The sequence below is a fragment of the Triticum dicoccoides genome, chromosome 7A, assembly GCF_002162155.2.
Source record: "Triticum dicoccoides isolate Atlit2015 ecotype Zavitan chromosome 7A, WEW_v2.0, whole genome shotgun sequence".
NCBI classification, from domain to species: Eukaryota; Viridiplantae; Streptophyta; class Magnoliopsida; order Poales; family Poaceae; genus Triticum; species Triticum dicoccoides.
The window spans coordinates 549,360,375-549,382,855 of record NC_041392.1 but is presented as its reverse complement, the minus strand read 5'-3'; the positions used below and the strand labels follow the sequence as shown (position 1 = coordinate 549,382,855).

The following is a 22,481-nucleotide window of genomic DNA, read 5'->3' as shown; positions in this document are numbered from 1 at the left end:
CAAAAGGAATCCACTAACAAGGCTGATCAAGTCTTGTTAACGAACTCATTCCGAATAACATGGAACCGGAGAAATTTCGAATAACACTATGTTACCTCAACGGGGATATGCACATCCCCAATAATAAGAATATCATATTTCTTCTTGACAGTAGGAAGAGGAAATTCAAAACCTCCAAATATAATCGATGAAATTTTTCCAATAGAATTGATAGTGTGAACTTGAGGTTGTTTCCTCGAAAAGTGTACCGTGTGCTCATTACCATTAACATGAAAAGTGACATTGCCTTTAGTGCAATCAATGACAACCCCTGCAGTATTAAAAAAGGGTCTTCCAAGAATAATAGACATACTATCGTCCTCGGGAATATCAAGAATAACAAAGTCCATTAAAATAGTAACATTTGCAACTACAACAGGCACATCCTCACAAATACCGACAGGTATAGCAGTTGATTTATCAGCCATTTGCAAAGATATTTCAGTAGGTGTCAACTTATTCAAATCAAATCTACGATATAAAAGAGAGAGGCATAACACTAACACCGGCTCCAAGATCACATAAAGTAGTTTTAACATAGTTTCTTTTAATGGAGCATGGTATAGTAGGTACTCCTGGATCTCCAAGTTTCTTTGGTATTCCACCCTTAAAAGTATAATTAGCAAGCATGGTGGAAATTTCAGCTTCCGGTATCTTTCTTTTATTTGTAATAATATCTTTCATATACTTAGCATAAGGATTGGTTTTGAGCATATCAGTTAATCGCATACGTAAGATAGGTCTAATCATTTCAGCAAAGCGCTCAAAATCCTCATCATCCTTTTTCTTGGATGGTTTAGGAAGAAAGGGCATGGGTTTCTGAACCCAAGGCTCTCTTTCTTTACCATGTTTCCTAGCAACAAAGTCTTTCTTATCATAATGTTGATTCTTTGATTGTGGGTTATCAAGATCAACAGCAGGTTCAATTTCTATGTCATTGTCATTACTAGGTTGAGCATCATTATGAATATTATCATTAACATTATCACTAGTTTCGGGTTCATTACCAGATTGAGTTTTAGCATCAGAAATAAAAATATATTTGGATTCTCAGGTGTTTCAACAATAGGATCACTAGAAGCATGCAAAGTCCTATCATTTTTCTTCTTCTTCTTCTTTTTAGAAGAGCTAGGTGCATCTAAATTATTTCTCTGAGAATCTTACTCAATTCTCTTAGGGTGGCCTTCAGGATACAAAGGTTCCTGAGTCATTCTACCAGTTCTAGTAGCCACTCTAACAACATTATCATTATCTTTACTATTCAATTCATTGAGCAAATCATTTTGAGCTTTAAGTACTTGTTCTACTTGAGTGGTAACCATAGAAGCATGTTTACTAATAAGTTTAAGTTCACCTTTAATATTAGCCATATAATCACCCAAGTGTTCAAGCATATTTGAATTGTATTTCAATTGCCTACCAAAATAAGCATTAAAATCTTCTTGGTTAGCCATAAATTTATCAAACACATCTAAGTATGGGCTAGCAAACTTAGTAAATGGGATTACAACTTTATCATATCTATAGAGAGAATTTACCTTTACTACCTGTGTCGGGTTATCAAGACCATGAGTTTATTCAATAGGTAAAGGATTAAGATTATATGTTTCTTCAACAGGCGGTAAATTAAGACCATGTATTTCTTCAATAGGAGGTAAATTCTTAACATCTTCAGCTTTAATACCCTTTTCTTTCATAGATTTCTTTGCCTCTTAAATATCTTCAGGACAAGTATAGGGGATCGCAACAGTTTTCGAGGGTAGAGTATTCAACCCAAATTTATTGATTCGACACAAGGGGAGTCAAAGAATATTCTCAAGTATTAGCAGCTGAGTTGTCAATTCAACCACATCTGGAAACTTAATATCTGCAGCAAAGTGTTTAGTAGCAAAGTAATATGATAGTGGTGATAATGGTAGCAAAAGGTAACAGTAGTAAAAGCAATGTTTTTGGTATTTTGTAGTGATGATAGCAATAGCAACGTAAAAGTAAATAAGTGAAGCACAATATATGGAAAGCTCGTAGGCAATGGATCGGTGATGGAGAATTATGCCGGATGCGGTTCATCATGTAACAGTCATAACCTAGGGTGACACAGAACTAGCTCCAGTTCATTGATATAATGTAGGCATGTATTCCGAATATAGTCATACGTGCTTATGGAAAAGAACTTGCATGACATCTTTTGTCCTACCCTCCCGTGGCAGCGGGGTCCTTATAGAAACTAAGGGATATTAAGGCCTCCTTTTAATAGAGAACCGTAACAAAGCATTAACACATGTTGAATACATGAACTCCTCAAACTACGGTCATCACCGGTAAGTATCCCGATTATTGTCACTTCGAGATTAACGGATCATAACACATAATAGGTGACTATAGACTTGCAAGATAGGATCAAGAACACTCATATATTGATGAAAACATAATAGGTTCAGATCTGAAATCATGGCACTCGGGCCCTAGTGACAAGCATTAAGCATAGCAAGGTCATAGCAACATCAATCTCAGAACATAGTGGACACTAGGGATCAAACCCTAACAAAACTAACTCGATTACATGATAGATCCCATCCAACCCATCACCGTCCAGCAAGCCTACGATGGAATTACTCATGCACGATGGTGAGCATCATGAAATTGGTGATGGAGGATGGTTGGTGATGACGATGGCGACGGATTCCCCTCTCCGGAGCCCCAAACGGACTCCAGATCAGCCCTCCCGAGAGGTTTTAGGGCTTGGCGGCGGCTCCGTGTCGTAAAACACGATGATTTCTTCTCTCTGATTTTTTTCTCTCCAAAACTCAATATATGGAGGTGGAATTGGAGTCGGAGAGGCAACAGGAGGCCCACGAGGTAGGGGGCGCGCCCCCCACCCTCATGGCAAGACGGTGGGCCCCCTAGCCTTTATCTTTGGCAGGTATTTTTCTTATTTTTTGAAAAGTGTCCCCGTGAAGTTTCAGGTCATTTCGAGAACGTTTTCTCCTGCACATAAATAACACCATGGTAATTCTGCTGAAAACAGCGTCAGTCCGGGTTAGTTCCATTCAAATCATGCAAGTTAGAGTCCAAAACAAGGGCAAAAGTGTTTGGAAAAGTAGATACGTTGGAGACGTATCAGAGGGCTCAAAGATACCTCTCCGACAATCGGAGTGACAAATCCTAATCTCAATCTATGCCAACTCAACAAACACCATCGGAGACACCTGTAGAGCATCTTTGTAATCACCTAGTTACGTTGTGACGTTTGATAGCACACAACGTGTTCCTCCGGTATTCGGGAGTTGCATAACCTCATAGTGAGAGGAACATGTATAAGTCATGATGAAAGCAATAGCAATAAAACTAAACGATCATTTATGCTAAGCTAACGGATGGGTCTTGTCCATCACATCATTCTGTAATGATGTGATCCCGTTCATCGAATGACAACACATGTCTATGGTCAGAAAACTTAACCATCTTCGATTAACGAGCTAGTCAAGTAGAGGCATACTAGGGACACTCTGTTTTGTCTATGTATCCACACATGTACTAAGTTTTCGGTTAATACAATTCTAGCATGAATAATAAACATTTATCATGATATAAGGAAATATAAATAATAACTTTATTATTGCCTCTAGGGCATATTTCCTCCACATGTGCCCTAGTTGAAGAGAGGAGGTTGCGGCTAGGTGGAGGCGCCCCCCCCCTAAGCCCAATCCGAATTGGGTTAGGGTTGGGGGGAGGGGGGCGGCCCCCTTTCCATCTCTCCTTCTCCTGTTTCCCCCCTTCTCCTTGTAGGAATAGGAAAGGGGGGCCTAATCCTACTTGGACCGAGAGTCCAAGTAGGACTCCCCCCTTGGTGCGCACACCTATGGCCGGCCTCCTTTCCTTCCCCCCTTTATATACGTGGGGAGGGGGCACCCCAAAGACACAAGTTGATCTTTTAGCCGTGTGCGGTGCCCCCCTCCATAGTTACACACCTCGGTCATATCGTCGTAGTGCTTAGGCGAAGCCCTGCGTCAGTAACTTCATCATCACCGTCGCCACGCCGTCGTGCTGATGGAACTCTCCCTTAGCCTCAACTGGATTAAGAGTTCGAGGGACGTCATCGAGCTAAACGTGTGCTGATCGCGGAGGTGTCGTGCATTCGGTACTTGGATCGGTTGGATCGCGGAGGTGACGTTCGACTACATCAACCGCGTTACTAAACGCTTCCGCTCTCGTTGCTATGCATCTCCTAGATAGATCTTGCGTGATCTTAGGTATTTTTTTGAAATACTGCGTTCCCCAACAGGTGGCTGCCTCCTTCTCTTGGGTTTGGACCGACAATGCGCGGGGTTGGGCGGGCACCGGAGGTGCCAGCTGCACGCGTGACGAGGTAGCTTCAGATCTAGGTTCGTGCTCGGGCGGGCCAGGTCAGGGCCCATGGCGGATTGGAGCAAGTGCTTCGGGTAGGAGAGGTAAGGCTTGGCTTGGGATGTGCTCGCGGGTCTCCTCTCGGGTATGCTGCTCGATGGTAGTGGTCGTGTTAGCATTGCGTCGGTGCACGGATCGGCGCTGGTGACCACGGACATGGCGTCGTTTGAGCTCGCTTGGACAAGGGCTAGGGTTGGCTCACCAGCGGCCGTCAGCAGTCTCAGAGTCGTGTCTCTCCCGGTCCATCGGGATTGGCTAGGGACGCAGGTGTTGGTGCCTCCTACGATGGAGGCGCCGACCCAGACTCGGGGATGGATGCCGGGCTAGGAGTAGATGGTCTATCGTCGCTCTTCCTAACATGGTTGAGTGCGTTGTGATGTGAGCGGCGCATGCTATCTCGTGACAGGGATGCCGGGGCGACGGCTTCGGATGGCGGTTCGCATGGTTGCTCTTCGGCGGGCATCATTGTTGTAGGGGTGGCTCCCCTCCTGGGTTGTGTGGGCAACGGGAGGTGTTGCGACGGGTAGCTCGGACGCGCCTTCTCTCTCGGAGGGAGGCGTCCTGATCCGGACCTGGGGATCTGACTCCGTCGTGTTCCTCATAGCGGTCTCGTGGTGGCACGGGTGAGTTGCCGAGCGAAAGCTCCGTGCCTTGGTGTCGCGCTCTTCTTGAAGACGTCGCTATGGTTCTTCTCTCCGTGTCAAGGCTCCGGGTGAAGATCTTTGTCCGTGTGAACTCGGCAGCGGCGACCCTCTGCGCCGTTCTCCATCTTGGGGCATTGTCACGGAGCTTAGGTGTGCTATGTCGTAGCGTGGGGTGTGTTTAGTCCTTTTCGTGCTCTTTCCGCTGGTAGTATAGTCGCGTGCGTTCTGTTCTGCCGGTTATCTTAGGATTGACTTTGTAAGAGCGCCACCTCACCATCTTGTATCGTTCAGCCGTGTACTTTTTCGGATGTTGTTTTATATATAAAGCGGGACGAAAGCCTGTTTCAAGAGGGATTGATTACAATGGTGGCAAGACAACAAGGTTGGATTAGAGACTGCAGCCAGCAATTATGATGAGCGACATATAACTTTGGTGTTCTGTGGCAAAGCACGGGCACTAAACTAGTCACTGTAAATGCCTTTTACTCTCTCCGTCTTATAATGTAAGATGTTTTTGCAAGGCAACTAGTCATTGTAAATGCCTTTTATTCCCTCCGTCTTATAATGTAAGATGTTTTTGCAAGCCATGTTATAGTCTGCAAAAACGTCTTACATCATGGGACCGGGTAGTAGTATTCACAACGCAAGCTCATTGATGAATTGTGTCTTATATTCAGCTATCCTTGTTTCCCTAACATTCCGTAAGCAAGCAAATGATTGTGACCTTCATATCTCTCTTACTACCATACAGAAACAAAATCAACTCTTGTAGAACGATACAGAACATCCTGAGATGTCATCGGCGTCGGCATATGCTTCGGAGGGAGACCTGCTGCTATCCACAGTCTGGACAGTCTGGAGAGGGCAGACCTGTGCAGCCGTTTGGGTTCTCTGCGACGATGTTCAAAGTAGTAGTATATCAGGCCATCTGAAAAGAGAGTATACTAGGACGTATTCTCAACACGACATGCAGGCGTGGGAAGTTAAAAGAACAACGAATGCACGGCATACTTACGACTGCCGCAGTTCAATCCTATACGGCCATGTACACCGACGATCAGCAGCAGCAGCGCGAGGAGGGCGAGAAGCCGAGCAAGCAGGCGGCGACAGTCGGGCAGCATCTTCCCGGATTGGCGACGCGCTCCTCCGTGAGTTGCCATGCCGCAATGCTTTCAGCACCTATATATAACGCTCCAAAAGGTATGCCTTTCTTTCTTGGGGGAGAAAGATCATGATGAACTCTGCTGACTGGGGCGGCCAGAAGATAGGGAGAATTAAAATCTTCGTTGACTGTAACCTGTGGATCATGAGAGTGACTTAGGGTGCAACCACCCCGGACTTCGTCGCCTCTTATCGCATATGGCACGGAAAAGTCTGCATGGATCTTCGCCAAGTTAAGAGCCCGAGATCTTGCTTCTGTCGACTGTTGTTCAGTCCACATCATTCATTAGAAATGTCTCTTTCGCTCTTGTGATCTATTCGTTCCAAGTCTCAGAGGCATGCCAGTTGACATGCTGACATACGTGTGGAAGTGGATTCCCTGTCCTGGATGTGCAATTTGGTTCAATAGTTGTACAAATCGGCGCCTTAGGGCATCTCCAACGCCGATCCTCAAACCTCCCGCATCAGTCCGGACACCACCCCCACCTAACCCAACCCAATGGCTGGTTGTTCTATGCACAGAGTTTAGCTCCACATTGCTAGTGGAGATTGAGAAACACCAATGTGATGTTCTACTCCTATTGTAGCATGAGGAAGAGAGAGCAACAACGCGCGTGCTCACCGAGTTTGAACTGGTAATATGCAGCTTGTTGGAAGATTATTTTTAGGCGAGTTTGGACTCCTATAGTATAGCATTTAGGGAGTTTAAGTGACTGAGTTGAAATGGTCTTATTTGGATTCCTTAATTCATGCATCATTATGTAGTTTGGACTCCAACTTCCAACCCCCACCAGCAAGTGGTGCCTTGAGTACGTCTTCACACAGTACAGTACAGTAGAATATAAATATGAATGTCCGTTTGACCATCATGTAATTTGACCATCTCAAAGTTGAATTGGAAGAATAATCTAAACTGATGCTTGATTGGCTGAAGGCCTGGTTGATTATTCAACACAAGGCCGCCTTCATTAGGTGCTGCAGCGCTGCAGAATGATCCTCAGACCGACTTGCAAGCCCTTCAGTGCCTCAAACTCCATCCTGGGGTGTCGTGAGAGGACGACCACAGCACATTGCAGCTCTCAAGTGAGTTCTCCATTGCCTTCTTGTTCCACGAGCTTGACCGGTCGTCAGTCCGTTCCTCAACTAAACTGTCGAAGCGTGTGTGATAGAAATTACATGTCTACTCAGGCTCTGGGCACTCTCAGTTCCTCACTTCCCCTGGTCCTTGTCCTCTGCTCCCTTGTTTATGCATCTTCATTAGATTCTATAGCACCCCAAAATGATTCTAACACCGACCTCCATGCTCTCCGCTGCCTTAAACTCCATCTCACGACCTCTGCTGGACTCCTGGCCTCATGGAAAAATGACTCGCTGCAATTCTGCAGTTGGTCCGGTGTTACTTGCAGCAAGAGACATGCATCTCGTGTCACTGCACTGGACCTCGAGTCACTTGACCTCGATGGACAGATACCACCATGTATCGGCAATCTCACTTTCCTCACAAAAATCCACATCCCCAACAATCAACTTACTGGCCAAATACCACCTGAACTTGGGCAACTAAATAGGCTGCGGTACCTTAACCTCAGCACAAACAATCTTACTGGCAGGATCCCAAGCACTCTGTCTTCATGCGTTCACCTTCAAGCTATTGATCTTGGAAGCAACTCCCTTGATGGTGTGATCCCCCCAAGCCTGAGCCAATGCTCAGATATGCAGCAGCTCAGTTTGGGTCACAACAAGCTCAGTGGAGGTATCCCAGAAGGGTTGGGGATGCTCCGAAACCTTGCAGTTTTACGTCTTGCTACAAATAGTCTGACGGGCAGCATTCCACGTTCACTTGGAAGCAGCTCTTCTCTTCACTCTGTTGTTCTCACGAACAATAGCCTCACAGGACCTATCCCGCCTCTCCTAGCTAATAGTTCCTCACTTCAACTTTTGGCCTTATCAAACAATCACCTGAGTGGAGAGATTCCTCCTGCACTGTTTAACAGTACGTCACTTCAAAAGTTATTACTGGGAACAAACAGCTTTGCTGGGTCCATACCAGCCTTGTTGAACATTGACTCACCCTTGCAGTATCTTATCTTGCAATCAAATAATCTTTCTAGCACCATACCTTCCTTTATAGGGAACTTTTCCTCCCTTCGCTGGCTCTTGCTTGGAGATAATAATTTCGAAGGTAACATCCCCATGAGTATAGATGAAATTGAAAACCTGGAAATACTAGACATCACATAACTTTTTGACAGGGAGTGTCCCAGCCTCTCTTTACAACATGTCAGCACTCTCATACCTTGGCATGGCTACAAACAATCTTGTAGCGTAGGGGAGCTTCCAAACAACATTGGATATACCCTTCCAAGCATCCAAACTTTGATTATGCAAGGAAACTGGTTCCAAGGCCAAATCCCCACTTCACTAGCAAACACAACCAATCTCCAGGTGATCAACCTCCGCAATAATGCATTCTATGGCAGCATTCCATCTTTTGGGACTTTACCCAGCCTAGTCGATCTGAATCTAGGCAAGAATCAACTTGAAGCAGGAGACTGGTCTTTCCTATCCTCGTTGACAAATTGCACACAACTGGTGAACTTACGCTTGGATGCAAACATCCTTCAAGGAGTCTTGCCGAGTGCCGTTGCAGGCCTTTCAAAGAGCATAGAGGTACTGTTACTAAGATCAAATAAAATTTCTGGCACCATACCACATGAGATAGAGCACCTCACAGGCCTCAAGCTTCTTTACATGGAACGGAATTTGCTTACCGGGAATCTTCCTGAATCAATTGGAAATCTTCCCAACTTGTTTGTCTTAAGCTTGTCCCAGAACAAATTTTCTGGACAGATCCCACTTTCAGTTGGTAATTTGAGTCAATTGAGTGAGCTTTACTTACAAGAAAACAGTTTGAGTGGCCCAATCCCAGGAGCTTTAGGAGACTGCAAAAAACTGCACATATTGAACCTCTCTTGTAACAGCTTCAACGGAAGCATACCAAAGGAGCTCTTTACTCTTTCCGACCTTTCTGAAGGTTTGGACTTGTCTCACAACCAACTCTCTGGAGAAATACCAATGGAGATTGCCGAGTTGATCAATCTCGGTCCACTGAATATCTCCTATAACCAACTGTCTGGTCAGATACCATCTACTCTGGGTCAGTGCGTCCAATTGGAGTCACTCCACATGGAGGGCAACCGTCTTCATGGAAGAATCCCTCAATCTTTTGTGAATTTGAGAGGCATCACTGTGATGGACCTATCTCAGAACAACTTAACAGGTGAAATCCCTGAATTCTTGAAGCTCTTCAAGTCTATGAAGCTTCTCAATTTGTCCTTCAACAACCTCGAAGGATCAGTACCTGCAGATGGAATATTTCAGAATGGAAGCAATGTGTTCATTCAAGGAAACAAGAAGCTATGTGCGAGCACCCCATTGCTACAGTTGCCACTTTGCAATGCAGAAACATCCAAACAAAGGCACACCTCCAACATCTTAAAGATAGTAGGATTTACTGCTCTTTTTTTGGTCCTGGTATCATGCTTCGGAGTAATTATTTGGAAAAAGAGAAAGAAAGTCACACAAGCAGCTCATCCATCCTTTGAAAAGTTACAGAAGTTTACATATGCTGATTTATTGAAAGCAGCAAATGGTTTCTCTTTAGACAACTTGGTTGGTTCAGGAAAATATGGGTCCGTGTACAAAGGTAGAATTGAGTCCGAAGTACATGAAGTTGCTATCAAAGTTTTCAAACTTGATCAACTTGGAGCAACAAAGAGCTTCCTCGATGAGTGTGAGGCCCTGAGAAACACGCGTCATCGTAATCTTGTACGGGTGATCACTGTATGCTCAACAAGTGATCCAACAGGAAATGAGTTCAAAGCTCTTGTTCTTGAATATAAGGTAAATGGCGACCTCGAAAGTTGGCTCTATCCAACATTCCACGAGCATCACCTGAGAAGGCCATTGAGTTTATATTCAAGACTAGCAATAGCAGTGGACATAGCTGCTGCTTTGGATTACCTTCATAACAACTGCATGCCTCCTATGGTCCATTGTGTTCTGAAGCCCAGCAATGTCCTTCTAAATGACATCATGGGCGCATGTGTTGGTGACTTCGGATTGGCTAAGTTCCTACGCAATTATTCTTATTCGAGCATCGGTGGTTCTACAAGCTTAGTGGGACCAAGAGGATCAGTTGGATACATTGCACCAGGTAACAATTTCTCAACTGAGCATGGTACATTTTTCGAGAATAACTTGTAGGCTCTTGTGGATATGAAAATTTTACTTTCTTTTCCACAGAAAACCTTTGATTCATGTGGTCAAATTATGTTGTATTAATTAACGGTTTCAATAACTACACATATTGCAGAATATGGCTTTGGGAGCAAAATCTCCACTGAGGGTGATGTCTACAGTTTTGGAGTCATCGTCTTAGAAATGCTCACAGGAAAGCGCCCAACTGATGAGATGTTTAAAGATGGCCTGAGCCTTTACAAATTTGTCAAAAAATCATTTCCAGAAAAGATTGGCGAGATTCTTGATCCTAGAATCGCTCCATATTATGGGGACCAAGATGAAGAAGCAGGAGGTACTTTAGGCCAGGAAAATCATCATCAAATGGCTGGAATAATGAGCTGCATCATCGAGCTCGTTAAGATTGGCCTCCTGTGCGCCGCGGAGATACCTAAAGATCGCCCCGCAATGCAGGATGTTTACATTGAGGTCATCGCAATCAAAGAAGCATTTTCAGCACTCCAGGGCTGAGCAGAAGTAGAGCTGTTTCATTGCTCACATGTTGCTGGTTCATGACGGCTTACGTCTTGTTTGCTCTACATAAGGATTTTTTTTTCTTGGTTGCAGCCGTGTTATGTTGTGAATTGTCTTCCACTTCACTGGTAAATCTATGTTTGTGGTGTATGTATAATGTGGTTCAACCCATAGTAAATAAAGCTCATGACAGGAACTTTTGTTTTGTCTTGGCTAATTTCTATCCCTACACAGCTACACCTAACAATGTGGAGTAATACTCCTATACTAAAAGTACTTTAAGCCCGACTATATGAATCAACGCCCTGGAGATGTTAAACTTGCATAGTGGTAATATCAAACCAAATTGTTAGACCTGAAAGTTGGCGTGCGTGTGCATCGGTATCGCATTGTTCCTTACACAAATCAAAGAGCAGCTTACCTCGGCCAAGGAGGGGCGAGGGATGCGGTGGAAGGATTCCGGCTGCCCCTGAGTGCCTCGGCGCGGAGGGCGGACGCGCGCGTGGACGAGGGGCCAGAGGAATGAAGGAGCAATGGATCCCATCCAGATGATGAGCCACCTCCTCCGACGGGCCGCCTTTCCCCTCTTGGCCGAAGGCCGTTCCGAGTTGCTTCCCCTTGCCCCGTCTCGTTGGTGGCAGGTGGGGCCGTGCGGGGCGCCGGCGGGGGTTGTGGCTTCGACGCGCCGGCGGTGGTGCGGAGGTTGGGGCTTTTTCTTTTCAGAAACGGTTGGGGGCTCTCGGATGCCGGGGCGGCGCAGGCCGCGTGGTGGGCTTTCCAGAAGACCTGGCCAAATATCGCGGGCCAGCCCGGTAGCGTTTGTGGCCTGGCCCACCATCCTATGTTGATAGGTTTTGACGAATTATTTTTCATGAAAAAACCGGACGAAAAAACAGAACCAAGAGCATACGCTTTTTTTTCTTTATAAAAGAGACACGACCGTGCCTCTCGCGAAAGCAAACCTGTGCCTATCATGGTTTCTGAGAGGCACGGCAGAAGCAAACCCGTGCCTCTCACGAAAGAAACGTTTTTTCCGTTTTCAAGAGACACGGGGCTGTGCCTCCCGTGAAAGCAAATCTGTGCCTCTCGTGGAAGAAAAAAAGAAAACATTTTTTCGTACAATTTTTTTTAATATATTTTTTGTCCAAAAGCTAAGAAAGACTGAAGAAAAAACAAAAAGTAAAAAAACATCTAAAAAGTCAAAAACGCATGTGAAAAAATAAAAATAAAAATCGTAAGGAGTGTCTAGAGCGCGGCACATGGCGACTGAGAGCGCGTCAAGTCAGCCTATTCCAAGTGACCCTTGGAAGGGTACTGAAGGAGTGCTCTTTGATATTAGTTGCTCTCATGTCGGGGCCACTATATCTTGTTTATAGCGAGTTGTATGGTATGCTCGTCTGAAGATTTCTCCTCCGCACTACAGTATTTAGGCCGGGCCATTTTCATGCGTTCATTCGCTCGCTCGATGGTGGCTGTGTTTGTTCTGGTTTTCTTTGTTTTTTTCTTTTTTTCTTTGGTTTTCTTGGTTTCTTCATTGGTCTTTATTCAGTTTTTCCTTTTTGTTTTTCTCCGTTTTCTTTGTTTCTTTCTCAGTCCTCATTGGGTTTTCTTTCTTGTCTTTCCTTTTTCTTCATTTTCTTTTTTTTTATTATCAATTTTCTTGTTTTCTTTGTTTATTTTTCTTTATTCAGTGGTTTTTCTTCGGTTTTCTTGTCTTCTTTCTCTTTTTTTCCTTCTGTTTTCTTTGTTTCTTTCCTGGTTTTCTTCTTTCTTTGTTGTACTTTAGTATTCTTTTATTTTTCTTTATGTTTCTTTGTTCTGTTTTCCTCATTTTTCATTTTTAACACATGTCTACTTTTTCAGTACAATTATTTCTTAAAGTATGTTTTGAACACTTTTGAATACATGGTTAGAATTTCTACAAATACATTCTGAACATTTTTTAGTGGCAATAAACATTTTTGTAAACTACGATAACATTTTTGTACATTGCATAAACATGTTTAGAACTTTCACGGACTTTCTTTCATAAACACGTGAATGTTCCTGTTAAAATGTCTCGTGGTTTTTCAGTGGCAATAAAAGATTTCCTAAACTACACAAACATTTTCTTACATTGTCTAAACATTGTTTTGTTTGAAATATTATCCACATTGCTTTTAATGGTACGAAGTATTTATTTATACTATGTGAACATTTTTGTATATTGTATACACATTTTCAAAATTTTCACATACTTTTTTTTGAAATAGAGGCATATTTTATTCTCATGAACATTATTTTAAAGCTATCGACATTTGTTTAATTGTGCTAAGATTTTTTTTATACTGTGCTAACATTTTCCAAATTCATATTTTAGAAATAAGTAAATTTAAGGTTTCAAAATATATCCAATTTAAAAAATCAAATTTAGCGCAATGTCAGTGTAGCGAACCCACGTCCTACTGGGTCAGCCCACCACGGTAGGAGCTACGCGTGGGCGAGGCTACCTTTCACCTCTTATAGGCTAGGCATAAGCGCGCCCGAGGCACGTGGTGGGCAGGAGGAGAGCAGGGCACGCGGCCCATTCAGGCATGCGCACTTTTTTGCCCGTTTAGGGTTACATTTAGCCCTTTTAGGCAGAATTTCCAAAAAGGCCCAGAATCCATAAAGGTCACATGGGCCCGGGGCGGCCCGTTTAGTCAATGCACCATGCACATCCCCGGAGGCAAGGCTCGTGTGTCGGCACGACACGACCCACTTATAAACGAGGCTTTGCGTGCCATGTCGTGCCAGGCTCGTTTACGGGCAGGTTAGGCTGTGTCGTGCCTAGGCTAGCCAGCCCGTTGGCCACCTCTGCTCTACGGGGAGCAGTGTGGCGGTGGTGGTGGCTTTTCTCCTTGACTGTGTGGAAGGCGAGGAGCGAGGTTGTGGGGATCCTAGTGGTGGTGTGGTGTCTCCCGAATCAGCTGTGGAGGTTAGATTAGGTGGGGACGATCATGGTGACTATGGTACCTCGTTGTGGCGTGGGGGAGCCTGTAGGCAAAAGCTTCACCGTTCGACGGCGGCGGCGGCGATGCATGCGGGTGTCGTGCCCCTCTTGGGGGGAGGGGTAGTCGTTGCGATCCCTCTCCCCGCGTCAGGGCTCTAGGTGAAAACCCTTGGATGTATCTTGGCGGCGCATTGCATCGTCAACCTCTTGGGGTCATCATTGTGGAGCTTAGGTTGCCTCTGGTCACGTCTCTTCGTCGTCGACGGGCAAACTCAGATCCTATCTCGAAACTCCTTCCGCTCTGGCATGGTCCGCTCTCGATGGCATCCTATCTTTTACACATGACATCATTGGCACCGCTCTCGTCCTTGTTGTCATCCGGAAGGATCGGCGCTCCACGGTCCGGAGCGAGAGGGAAGATGGCGGCGGTGCTGGGTCAAAGGGGCAAGGAGGAGGCAGGAGATCGAGTTGTCAGCTCGGGGAGGAGGAGGCAAGGTGAACATTGGAGAGATCCAGCTGGGGGAGGCACGACCTCCACCCTCCGGAGTGGACGGAGGAGGAAAATGTGGTGGGGGTGCGAGACGAGAGAAATTTTGGTTGTAGTTACAGTGAAGTTGAAGGGCAAGCTTTGCCGAAGGGGTGGGAAGCCGATCTGGAGGGCCTTTTTGCTTCTCAATGCATTTTTTAAGATGGTTCTATTAAGCTAAGCACACATATAATTTCTTTGTTTAGGTTTGTGCTTCTAGGGGCCTAAAAGTTCCACAAGCCAAAGCTCAAACCCAAACAAACATGGCTTATTTGGCATCCATTATTTAGGCAGAGCAATATGACAAGAGAATGCTAGGCTATATCCTTGTGGTAGGGACTTGTTGGTGTGTCTATTTCATTTTTCCTCTACCATTTTGCCTTGGTACACTCACGTAGCGTTCTTGTACGCACTCCTGTAGCGCCTCTTGTATCCCCTGCACTTTCTCTGGCACTGTCAATGAAAAGATATGCAAGCCTTCTGCGTATTCGCAAAAAAGAAGAATCTGCTGTCCATCATTTACCAAGAAATTAGATTTGATGTACAATTACAAAACCACCTTTGAGACAATAACAAGTGAAGGAGCTTCAATTTCGTTAAGAAATCATTCCATTCCACGAAGATTTTCTCTCTCTCTCTCTCTAATTGCTACTCTGGTATACCCTTTATTGTGGCACCTTTATGAACAGAGGGGACATTATTGTGTACGAAGAACATATCCCCCTTCAATGAGTTTTCAGATCTTCCTACATTTTAAACAGGTAAACGCTACATAAATGACTGCATGCCAAGCAAATTTTACACCAACCATAAAGCTAACCAGGCTAGTAGAAGAGGATCGACGATTACTGTGAGGGTGCAACTCCATACTTGCTATGGGAATTCAGTAGCAGATGGTAGACTGGGTCTTGGTATGACACTTGTAGAAGTTGAACCACAATGTACCCACAAGTCGTGATGCTACAACAAAGAAAAAAGTGGATAAGAGTAAATAAGCTCCATACACAAATAAATACTCGATGCTGCATATTAACATTAACAAGTACTCCCTCCGTCCCAAAATTCTTGTCTTAGATTTGTCTTGATACGGATGTATCTAGTACTAAGAAGTGACTTGATACATCCATATTTAGACAAATTTAAGACAAGAATTTTGGGACGGAGGGAGTATATATTACAGCTTTACATAACTAGAGCTGTACAACATAGTACTACCTTTGTTCACTAACGTAAGACGTTTTGGCAGCTCAAATTGAACTGCCAATTAATGAACAGAGGTAGTAATTCAGTAAGCAGCTCACACATATCAACCAAAAATAATCCTGGAGGGGACTACTAGAGAGAACATTGAGTAATATTCCCTATATATATAGTATTAGAACGTGTGCATCTTGCACCTAGCATGAAAAACATAAAAGCTAGAACTCATACTAAATTACGACAAACATCTGATGGTAATAATTCATCAGCATGGACAAAAGATCCATTGTTAGTTAGTACTCCCAGTGATTATTGTATTTGATATGTATAGCCGTACTACTAATTACACCTTATGTTGATACAAGTAATGCGGTTATACTGATGTTGTATGAACCACAAGGAGATTCCAAACGTACTGTAGTGATACGCTAAGACACTGTATGTTGAAAGCCCCCAAAAAGAATTATGTACCTTCCAAAGCATATCAACAAGCATATCCAAATGACTGCTGAGATCCAAGTCGACTCCCTGTGAACAACCCATACCTGTTGACATGTCATCAAAGATTAACCACTTGACCTTGTGTTGCACATCAGGGAGTAAAATACAAGAGTATACACTCCCAACCAAGAAAGAATTTTGTCAGCTAGAACTACAGAAGTTACTGAACAAACCAAATATAACCACCATCAAGGTAATTACAAAATACTGACATTGCGAATTTTCAAAGAGGAGATAAGAAAGTTGGACGTAAACTGCAATCAGTATATGCAGAAAATATTATAGATTAAATTTAGTGGAATATGATTTGACAACAAAATACAACTACTCTTTTTTTTTACCATTGACATGAACTAAATACCATCGCATGATCAGGATTTAGAACCAAGTTTAATGGGCAACCCAAATAACAACAGAACCAATACTAGTAGTTTTAATAGGGAAAACATTATTTCATCCGCTGCACAAGCTGAAATATGAATGACAGTGCATTTATGAAGACATGAAGCTATGTATGCTTTGGCGAAACTGCCACAAACAGAAATTTTGAGAAAGAAAAGACTAAAAAAAGTACACTTTCTTTGATACACCTTAACACCAAACAGTGAATATCGATTCAAGTCAACAGACTATATGAGCGCATCCATGTTGAAACAACACATGGTTATTTCTACCATTTGGTGTTTGGGATGAAGCTGCCACACCACCCAAACGGGCAAGTGATGGATCATCATCTTTACAGAGTAGCACTGTGTGGGACTAAGTATCTTAGCCCTGTACATACCACTTTAGCAGTGTCAGCTAGCAGTAGGCGCTATATTACCATTACCGCTTATATGTTCACCCTGCTGATAAGGTTCAAACAGGAATTTAGTATGTTCCATTCTTATTTTCATTTTTGACAGAATACGGGTGCCATTTTGACAGGTATGTCACAGAATGTGTAGTTTGGAAACTTCCCTTAGAAATGTACTTTTGTGAGTCAGGTTAAGGTATGCGTAACTCCATGAAATAAACTCTAATTGCTTTGAACAACCACTAAGATTTGAAGATTTCTCACCGATATTGCAAAGACGTTTATATAGAAGTCAATTAAGGTTGCAGCCATCCACCTGTGCACAAGAAAATTGTGAAGTTCAGTTTTCCAATTGTTAACATCAGTAAAATTAGGTAATCCAACCAAAAGTACCAAAAAAAATAATCAGAGTTTGCATAGTGAATGAGAAAATATATCTAGTTAGGAGTACCTAAATTTTTAAATCAATGGAACATATTCACAAATGTAAGTACCATTACAATATTTACTTGGGTCATGCCTCTAACGATTCTCTTTCTTTTGTGGATGGACTCCTAGTCTTGTCCACAACTATGGTGAGTGCCAGGTAGTACTGTGTTACAACTTACTGAGTAACACAGCTAGGTACTCATGGACGTGAGCATTAAAATTAACTCCTAACTGCAACTTCAGCATAGATGTGCTTCTAGCACGATTCCTATATCTCATGCTTACTTTATGTTTTGAAACTATCTAGGGCTTTTGTCTATTCTAAGGTACTGTAGTCTAGTATCTGATTGCTACCTTCAGTCTTTTATCTGCTACATCTAACTGGACACACAATACATCAGAACGACAGTTCTAAGAAACTGACGGATGCGAATTATGAATATATTCACTTACGGTGTCAACAAATCCTTCCTGAAAGGCAGTCCATCTGTAATGACAGTATACGTGACAAGTGCAGCCATGAGTATGCCCAAAATGCTGAAAATAGTTCTCCCGATGACGACAAAAGAACACTTCCTTTCGGGTAGATTATCTTGCCTGAAAAAAGAGATGTCTTAATCCATTAAAGTTTGAGATAAGCGTCAGCAGGAAATAGAAGAGCTAAAATTTGTTTCTCTTCATTTCATCTTGACGTGCCATAGTGCAGTAATCTTCATTCCTCCTTATTCATGTAGTGAAAAGTAGTGACCAACTGTGGCACACTAGAATTTTGCAGGCATTGTACCAACAAGGTGACTCCAGATGCTCATTTTGTTCACATAACACAAAGCTAGTCATTTAATGTGGAAATGATGTCTTCTTGACATAATGTATTAGTATTCCTTTACGTGCAAGGACAGGGAACTAGAAGTTCAGAATAAGTACAAGAGCTCAGAAACTATCATCACAGTGTACAATAATGGCATAAGAATTGACTAATGCAAGCAAAATAAACAGAATAAGTATCAATAATCCATGATGCAAAGGAATACCGTCAAAGCTCAAATGAATTATCGATAAATGTTAACGAGTGTTGATTAATGCAGTTTTTTCCATAGTTGCAGTTATTAAATCTTCTATTATGATGTCAAGAAAATAGTTGATCCAAATGAATCGGTATCCTGCATATAATGGAAAAGAATTTGATTATATACCTGAGCAACAAAAGATCAAGTGGATTTTGGGAAAGCCCTGAAGATGTTATCTCAAATAACTTGCTAACAATATAAGCACATGTAGTGGCACTGAAAAAGTGAAAGAAAAAATATCATCACGTTAAGTGGATTAGAGCACCTCCAGTCAAACAGAACTGTGAACAAGCCATAATAAATCAAGAGGATAATAGATTATTTGCAGAATAGAATACCTGCCGAAACAAACCAACAGTACTACCCAGAATATTGAACTAATCCAATTTCCTTCCTTGTAGACAACCCATGTCTGAAAGACCATAAATGAAAGAAACAGTTCAATCTCAATCCAAAGTTGAAAACAGTGTGTCTATGTCCACATTCTGTAGACCGATAGCAAAACTAAGCCAACATTCAGTGCTCAATCCCCGCAGAACCAAGCATCCTTTTCAGAAAACGCGAGGAAAACATCTCGATGCATTGATTGGATATGTTAGCAACACCTCAAGTTGACATATATAAAATGTGGACTCCGGAAATTCTCTGTTTGAATCAAGCAGAATAGCTAGTTTGAATGAAACAGAAAAATACAGGCTTTGACAATTTATTACTTCGCGCACAGGCAGGAATTGATGCAAAATGTCATGCAAACATGGTTAGAAGAATGTCTCCTAGCTTTTTTTTAAACAATATGCCTCCTAGCTTGGTTAGGGAGTTGGCAATTTAGTTAGCTGGACTGCACATCTCATCTCGTAGCTGCGATTATTGTTAACTATATTAATTGGATATGTTATGCATTAATTACTTCAATTGTTTGGGCACTCTTATATAAAGGCTGTCATCTACATCAACAAAAAGAAACATCAAATTCATGGACATCCCAATCTCTAATTCTCTTCTCTCCAAAGCTAGCCGTGCAAACATGTTGTCCTCTTGGTGATATATGCCATAAGGATCTAAGGATCAATACGAATCTGTGCAATCTCCAAACAGTGTGTCAAGGATAACATTAATTAAGATACAGTGATGCAGGGTAGTCTGTGCTACTATTTACTTTCATCTCTGAGTTGCAACACATGCATAATCATCAATCTTTGAGCCAAAAAAAAGGCAATGCAGTTACAGATATAGCACCACATTTGAGAATTTACGAATATATTTTCATGCAGATGCAAAGGAAAACACAGTAAATCTGTAGAAGGAAATTATTGAAAATTGTAAGTTTGACACGAGGAATCCTATCAATGACATGATATGTTTTTCCCGATAGTTCTATTTATATTGAATAAAAAGGATAGCTATATAGTAGTCCACCCTTGGAAAATGTGTGTCACCTGTTGTACTATCAAATATTCTAAACATCACAAGCTTTCTGTAAATAGCATCTGAACAAACTAAATGCTTAGCATGAGGAAATAGAAATACAGAGATAGAGGATTTACCGAGATCGCTGCTATATTTACATAAAAGTCAACCAGTGTTGTCACCATCCACCTGCACACGGGAAGAATTACTATTTCCAACTGAAGATCATTTGAAAACATATAAGATTGGACAATAACAATTATCTGCATATTCTGATGCGACGAATAGTTCACTGGCTAAAAAGTATCAGTCCTCTCAAGAACACACTGCCTACAACATTATCTAACCGTGTGTTTTAAGAGTAGCATTTCTCAGGAGCTACTTCAACATTATTCCACACTATTTATTTTCAGAGTACCATTTCTCAGGAGCTTGTGTAAGATTTGCATAGCCATATCGTAACTGAATTTCAGGAGCAAACTAAACTTCATAACTGAACATATAACTTCACAGGTTATGCTGTACTAGAATCAACAAATCCTCAGAAGAATATCTTATTCCCACCCCAGAAAAAAAAATGTGTAGCAGCTTAGCTTCCTACCGATCCACAAGGGAGCACACCGGAACGAGATGTTCTTCAAAATTCACCGCAGCAATCAGCATATAATTAATAATCCTTCCTCTTCGACGGTGAAAAGAAAGAACAGTTACTCACGGTGTCAGCAGCTCGGCGCGGAACGGCGAGCCGTCGGTGATGCAGGTGTACACCAGGGTGCCCACCATGAGGCAGCCGAGCGCGGCGAACACCGCCCGGTACACGACCAGGGCACCTGCCGCCGCCATGGCCGCGCACTACGAGCTTTACTGCGAGGCGAAGGGGGCGCGGAGTTTGGTGGAAGGGCTGTGCCGAAGACGGACAAGTAGGAGGAGGAATTGCGTATCGTCCAGGTGGGTACTGTGGACGGGATGCTGACACGTCGGTGAGGCGGAAGCGGTGGCGGAGGCGGGGCCACGTAGACGTAGGGCGCGCACGCCGCCGCCGTTTGCGACTTGGTAGGGCGAGGAGCGGAGGAGGTCGCGTACGGAGACTAGTTCGTGAATAGGGGAAGGGGGAGCAGCGGAGGTTGCCACCGGATTCCGGCGCTGGTCGGCGAAGAAATCGAGAGGTTGCCATCAGGAATTTCCCATTCTCCTTTTTTATTTCTTCTCTTTAGCGGCTTTCTTTTCGTTTTTCATTTGTATTTGCTATTTTTATTTTCTTCTAAAATTGTACACAGTTTTTAAATAAATTTCATAACTATCAAGAAATAAGTTTTAAAATGTTCACGTTTTATAAAAATTCTTTAAGTCTTTAAATAATATTCATAATTTTGTAAAAACATAATGTCTTATAAACTGTTACCAGATGGTTTAGTTTTTTTCTAAATGTTCACTTTTCAAAAAAAAAATTCATTTTCTGGAAGAAATGAAATAAAAGCAGACTAAAAATAATAATATAGAAAAGGCAAAAGAAAAGTCCAAGGAAACACTAACTACCGCATTGAGCGCTAAATTAGTCGGTCCACCCGATCACCTTGTGCGAAATGTGGACATCTTGATGCAAAAAGCGTCACATATGAGCTTCTCGGTGGATCCTACTGCATGCATAACACGTCAAATACAACACAAACAAGCACCTCCTAGTACGCTCCCACCGCTATAAATTCATGAATATTTTTAAATCCATGAATGTTGTTTAAAATCTACAAATATTTTCTAAATTCACAACAAAACTGAATTTGCAATTATTTCAAAAATTCACGTTTTTCTAGTTCTCACACAGTTTTCAAAAGTACGAACATTTTTTGAATCCACACAATTTTCAAATTTTCATTTTTTAAATGGCAAACAATTTTTCATTGTTTTGAATTTTTTAATATTTTCTTAATACAAAATAATTTATTGAATCATCAGAAGAAATTCCTAAACTTTTATGAATTTGTGAACATTTTATTAATTTGCAAATATTGTTGGACTCACGAACATTTTTACAAACTCGCAAATTTTTTTAAAGCTCGGAAACATCTGTTCAAGATTTATATACATTATTTCAAGTGTCACAGTAGGAGAACGGGGCATTGACCCGTTGGCTGGGCAGGTAGGTTAGCTGCCAACCCGCCCGTGCTCGAGCCTCGGCTCTAGCGCGCGGTGCTCGCGGAGTTTTCTTCTATAAAAAAGCCAACACGGGTTAGCCATGGGTTGGTCTCATTTTTTTTCGAGTGTCGCAGCAGCATGCTCCATCCAGCGATCGGACCAAAAGAAACAAGCAAACCGGTCATGAATTGTAGAAAATGTTTGAGAATTTAAAAATGTTCATGGATTGGTAAATAAATTTGCACATTTATATAAATGCTCTTAACTGTAAAAGTATAAAAAAAAATAAACAATGTTCTTAATTCCAAAAAAAGTCAAAAATGTAAAACATGTTCATGAATTTTAACAAACTTGAGGAACTTTTATAAAATTATCAGAATTTTAATATATTCACCAATTTTAGAATCATCATGAATTTTACAAACAATTC

The 22,481-nt window shown here is 42.4% G+C and overlaps 1 protein-coding gene, 1 long non-coding RNA gene and 1 pseudogene across 4 annotated transcripts; 1 reads left to right on the top strand and 2 right to left on the bottom strand.

Moving 5' to 3' along the window:
• Nucleotides 1–5,523: 5,523 nt before the first annotated feature.
• Nucleotides 5,524–6,286, bottom strand: LOC119331734. Its single transcript, XR_005160626.1, has 2 exons — nucleotides 6,103–6,286; nucleotides 5,524–5,978 (listed from the first exon to the last, which is right to left on the bottom strand). It is a non-coding gene; the product is annotated as an uncharacterized LOC119331734 (long non-coding RNA).
• A 721-nt stretch (nucleotides 6,287–7,007) lies between these two features.
• LOC119327362 lies at nucleotides 7,008–11,209 on the top strand (annotated as a pseudogene).
• A 3,794-nt stretch (nucleotides 11,210–15,003) lies between these two features.
• Nucleotides 15,004–21,053, bottom strand: LOC119330517. 3 transcript variants are annotated; one of them, XM_037603629.1, is made up of 9 exons: nucleotides 20,634–21,053; nucleotides 20,056–20,107; nucleotides 18,850–18,923; nucleotides 18,638–18,727; nucleotides 17,898–18,041; nucleotides 17,280–17,331; nucleotides 16,190–16,263; nucleotides 15,389–15,478; nucleotides 15,004–15,264 (listed from the first exon to the last, which is right to left on the bottom strand). In XM_037603629.1, the coding sequence occupies exons 1-9, from the start codon at nucleotides 20,759–20,761 to the stop codon at nucleotides 15,255–15,257; spliced, it is 714 nt and encodes a 237-aa protein (XP_037459526.1). In that variant the 5' UTR covers nucleotides 20,762–21,053; the 3' UTR covers nucleotides 15,004–15,254. The 3 variants fall into 3 exon arrangements, with proteins under 3 accessions (XP_037459526.1, XP_037459525.1, XP_037459524.1); XM_037603628.1 differs by having other exon boundaries at nucleotides 15,339–15,478; nucleotides 20,634–21,052; XM_037603627.1 differs by having other exon boundaries at nucleotides 15,368–15,478; nucleotides 20,634–21,050.
• Nucleotides 21,054–22,481: the final 1,428 nt, after the last annotated feature.

Bases quoted from the DNA above. Each gene is read 5' to 3' on its own strand.
- LOC119330517 (XM_037603627.1), bottom strand. From the start codon at position 20,761: ATGGCGGCGGCAGGTGCCCTGGTCGTGTACCGGGCGGTGTTCGCCGCG. The intron at 16,264-17,279 runs GTGAGAAATCTT...ACATGTCAACAG, and splicing joins TAAACGTCTTTGCAATATCG to GTATGGGTTGTTCACAGGGA. The intron at 15,479-16,189 runs GTACATAATTCT...TCTTTGTTGTAG, and splicing joins TTGTTGATATGCTTTGGAAG to CATCACGACTTGTGGGTACA.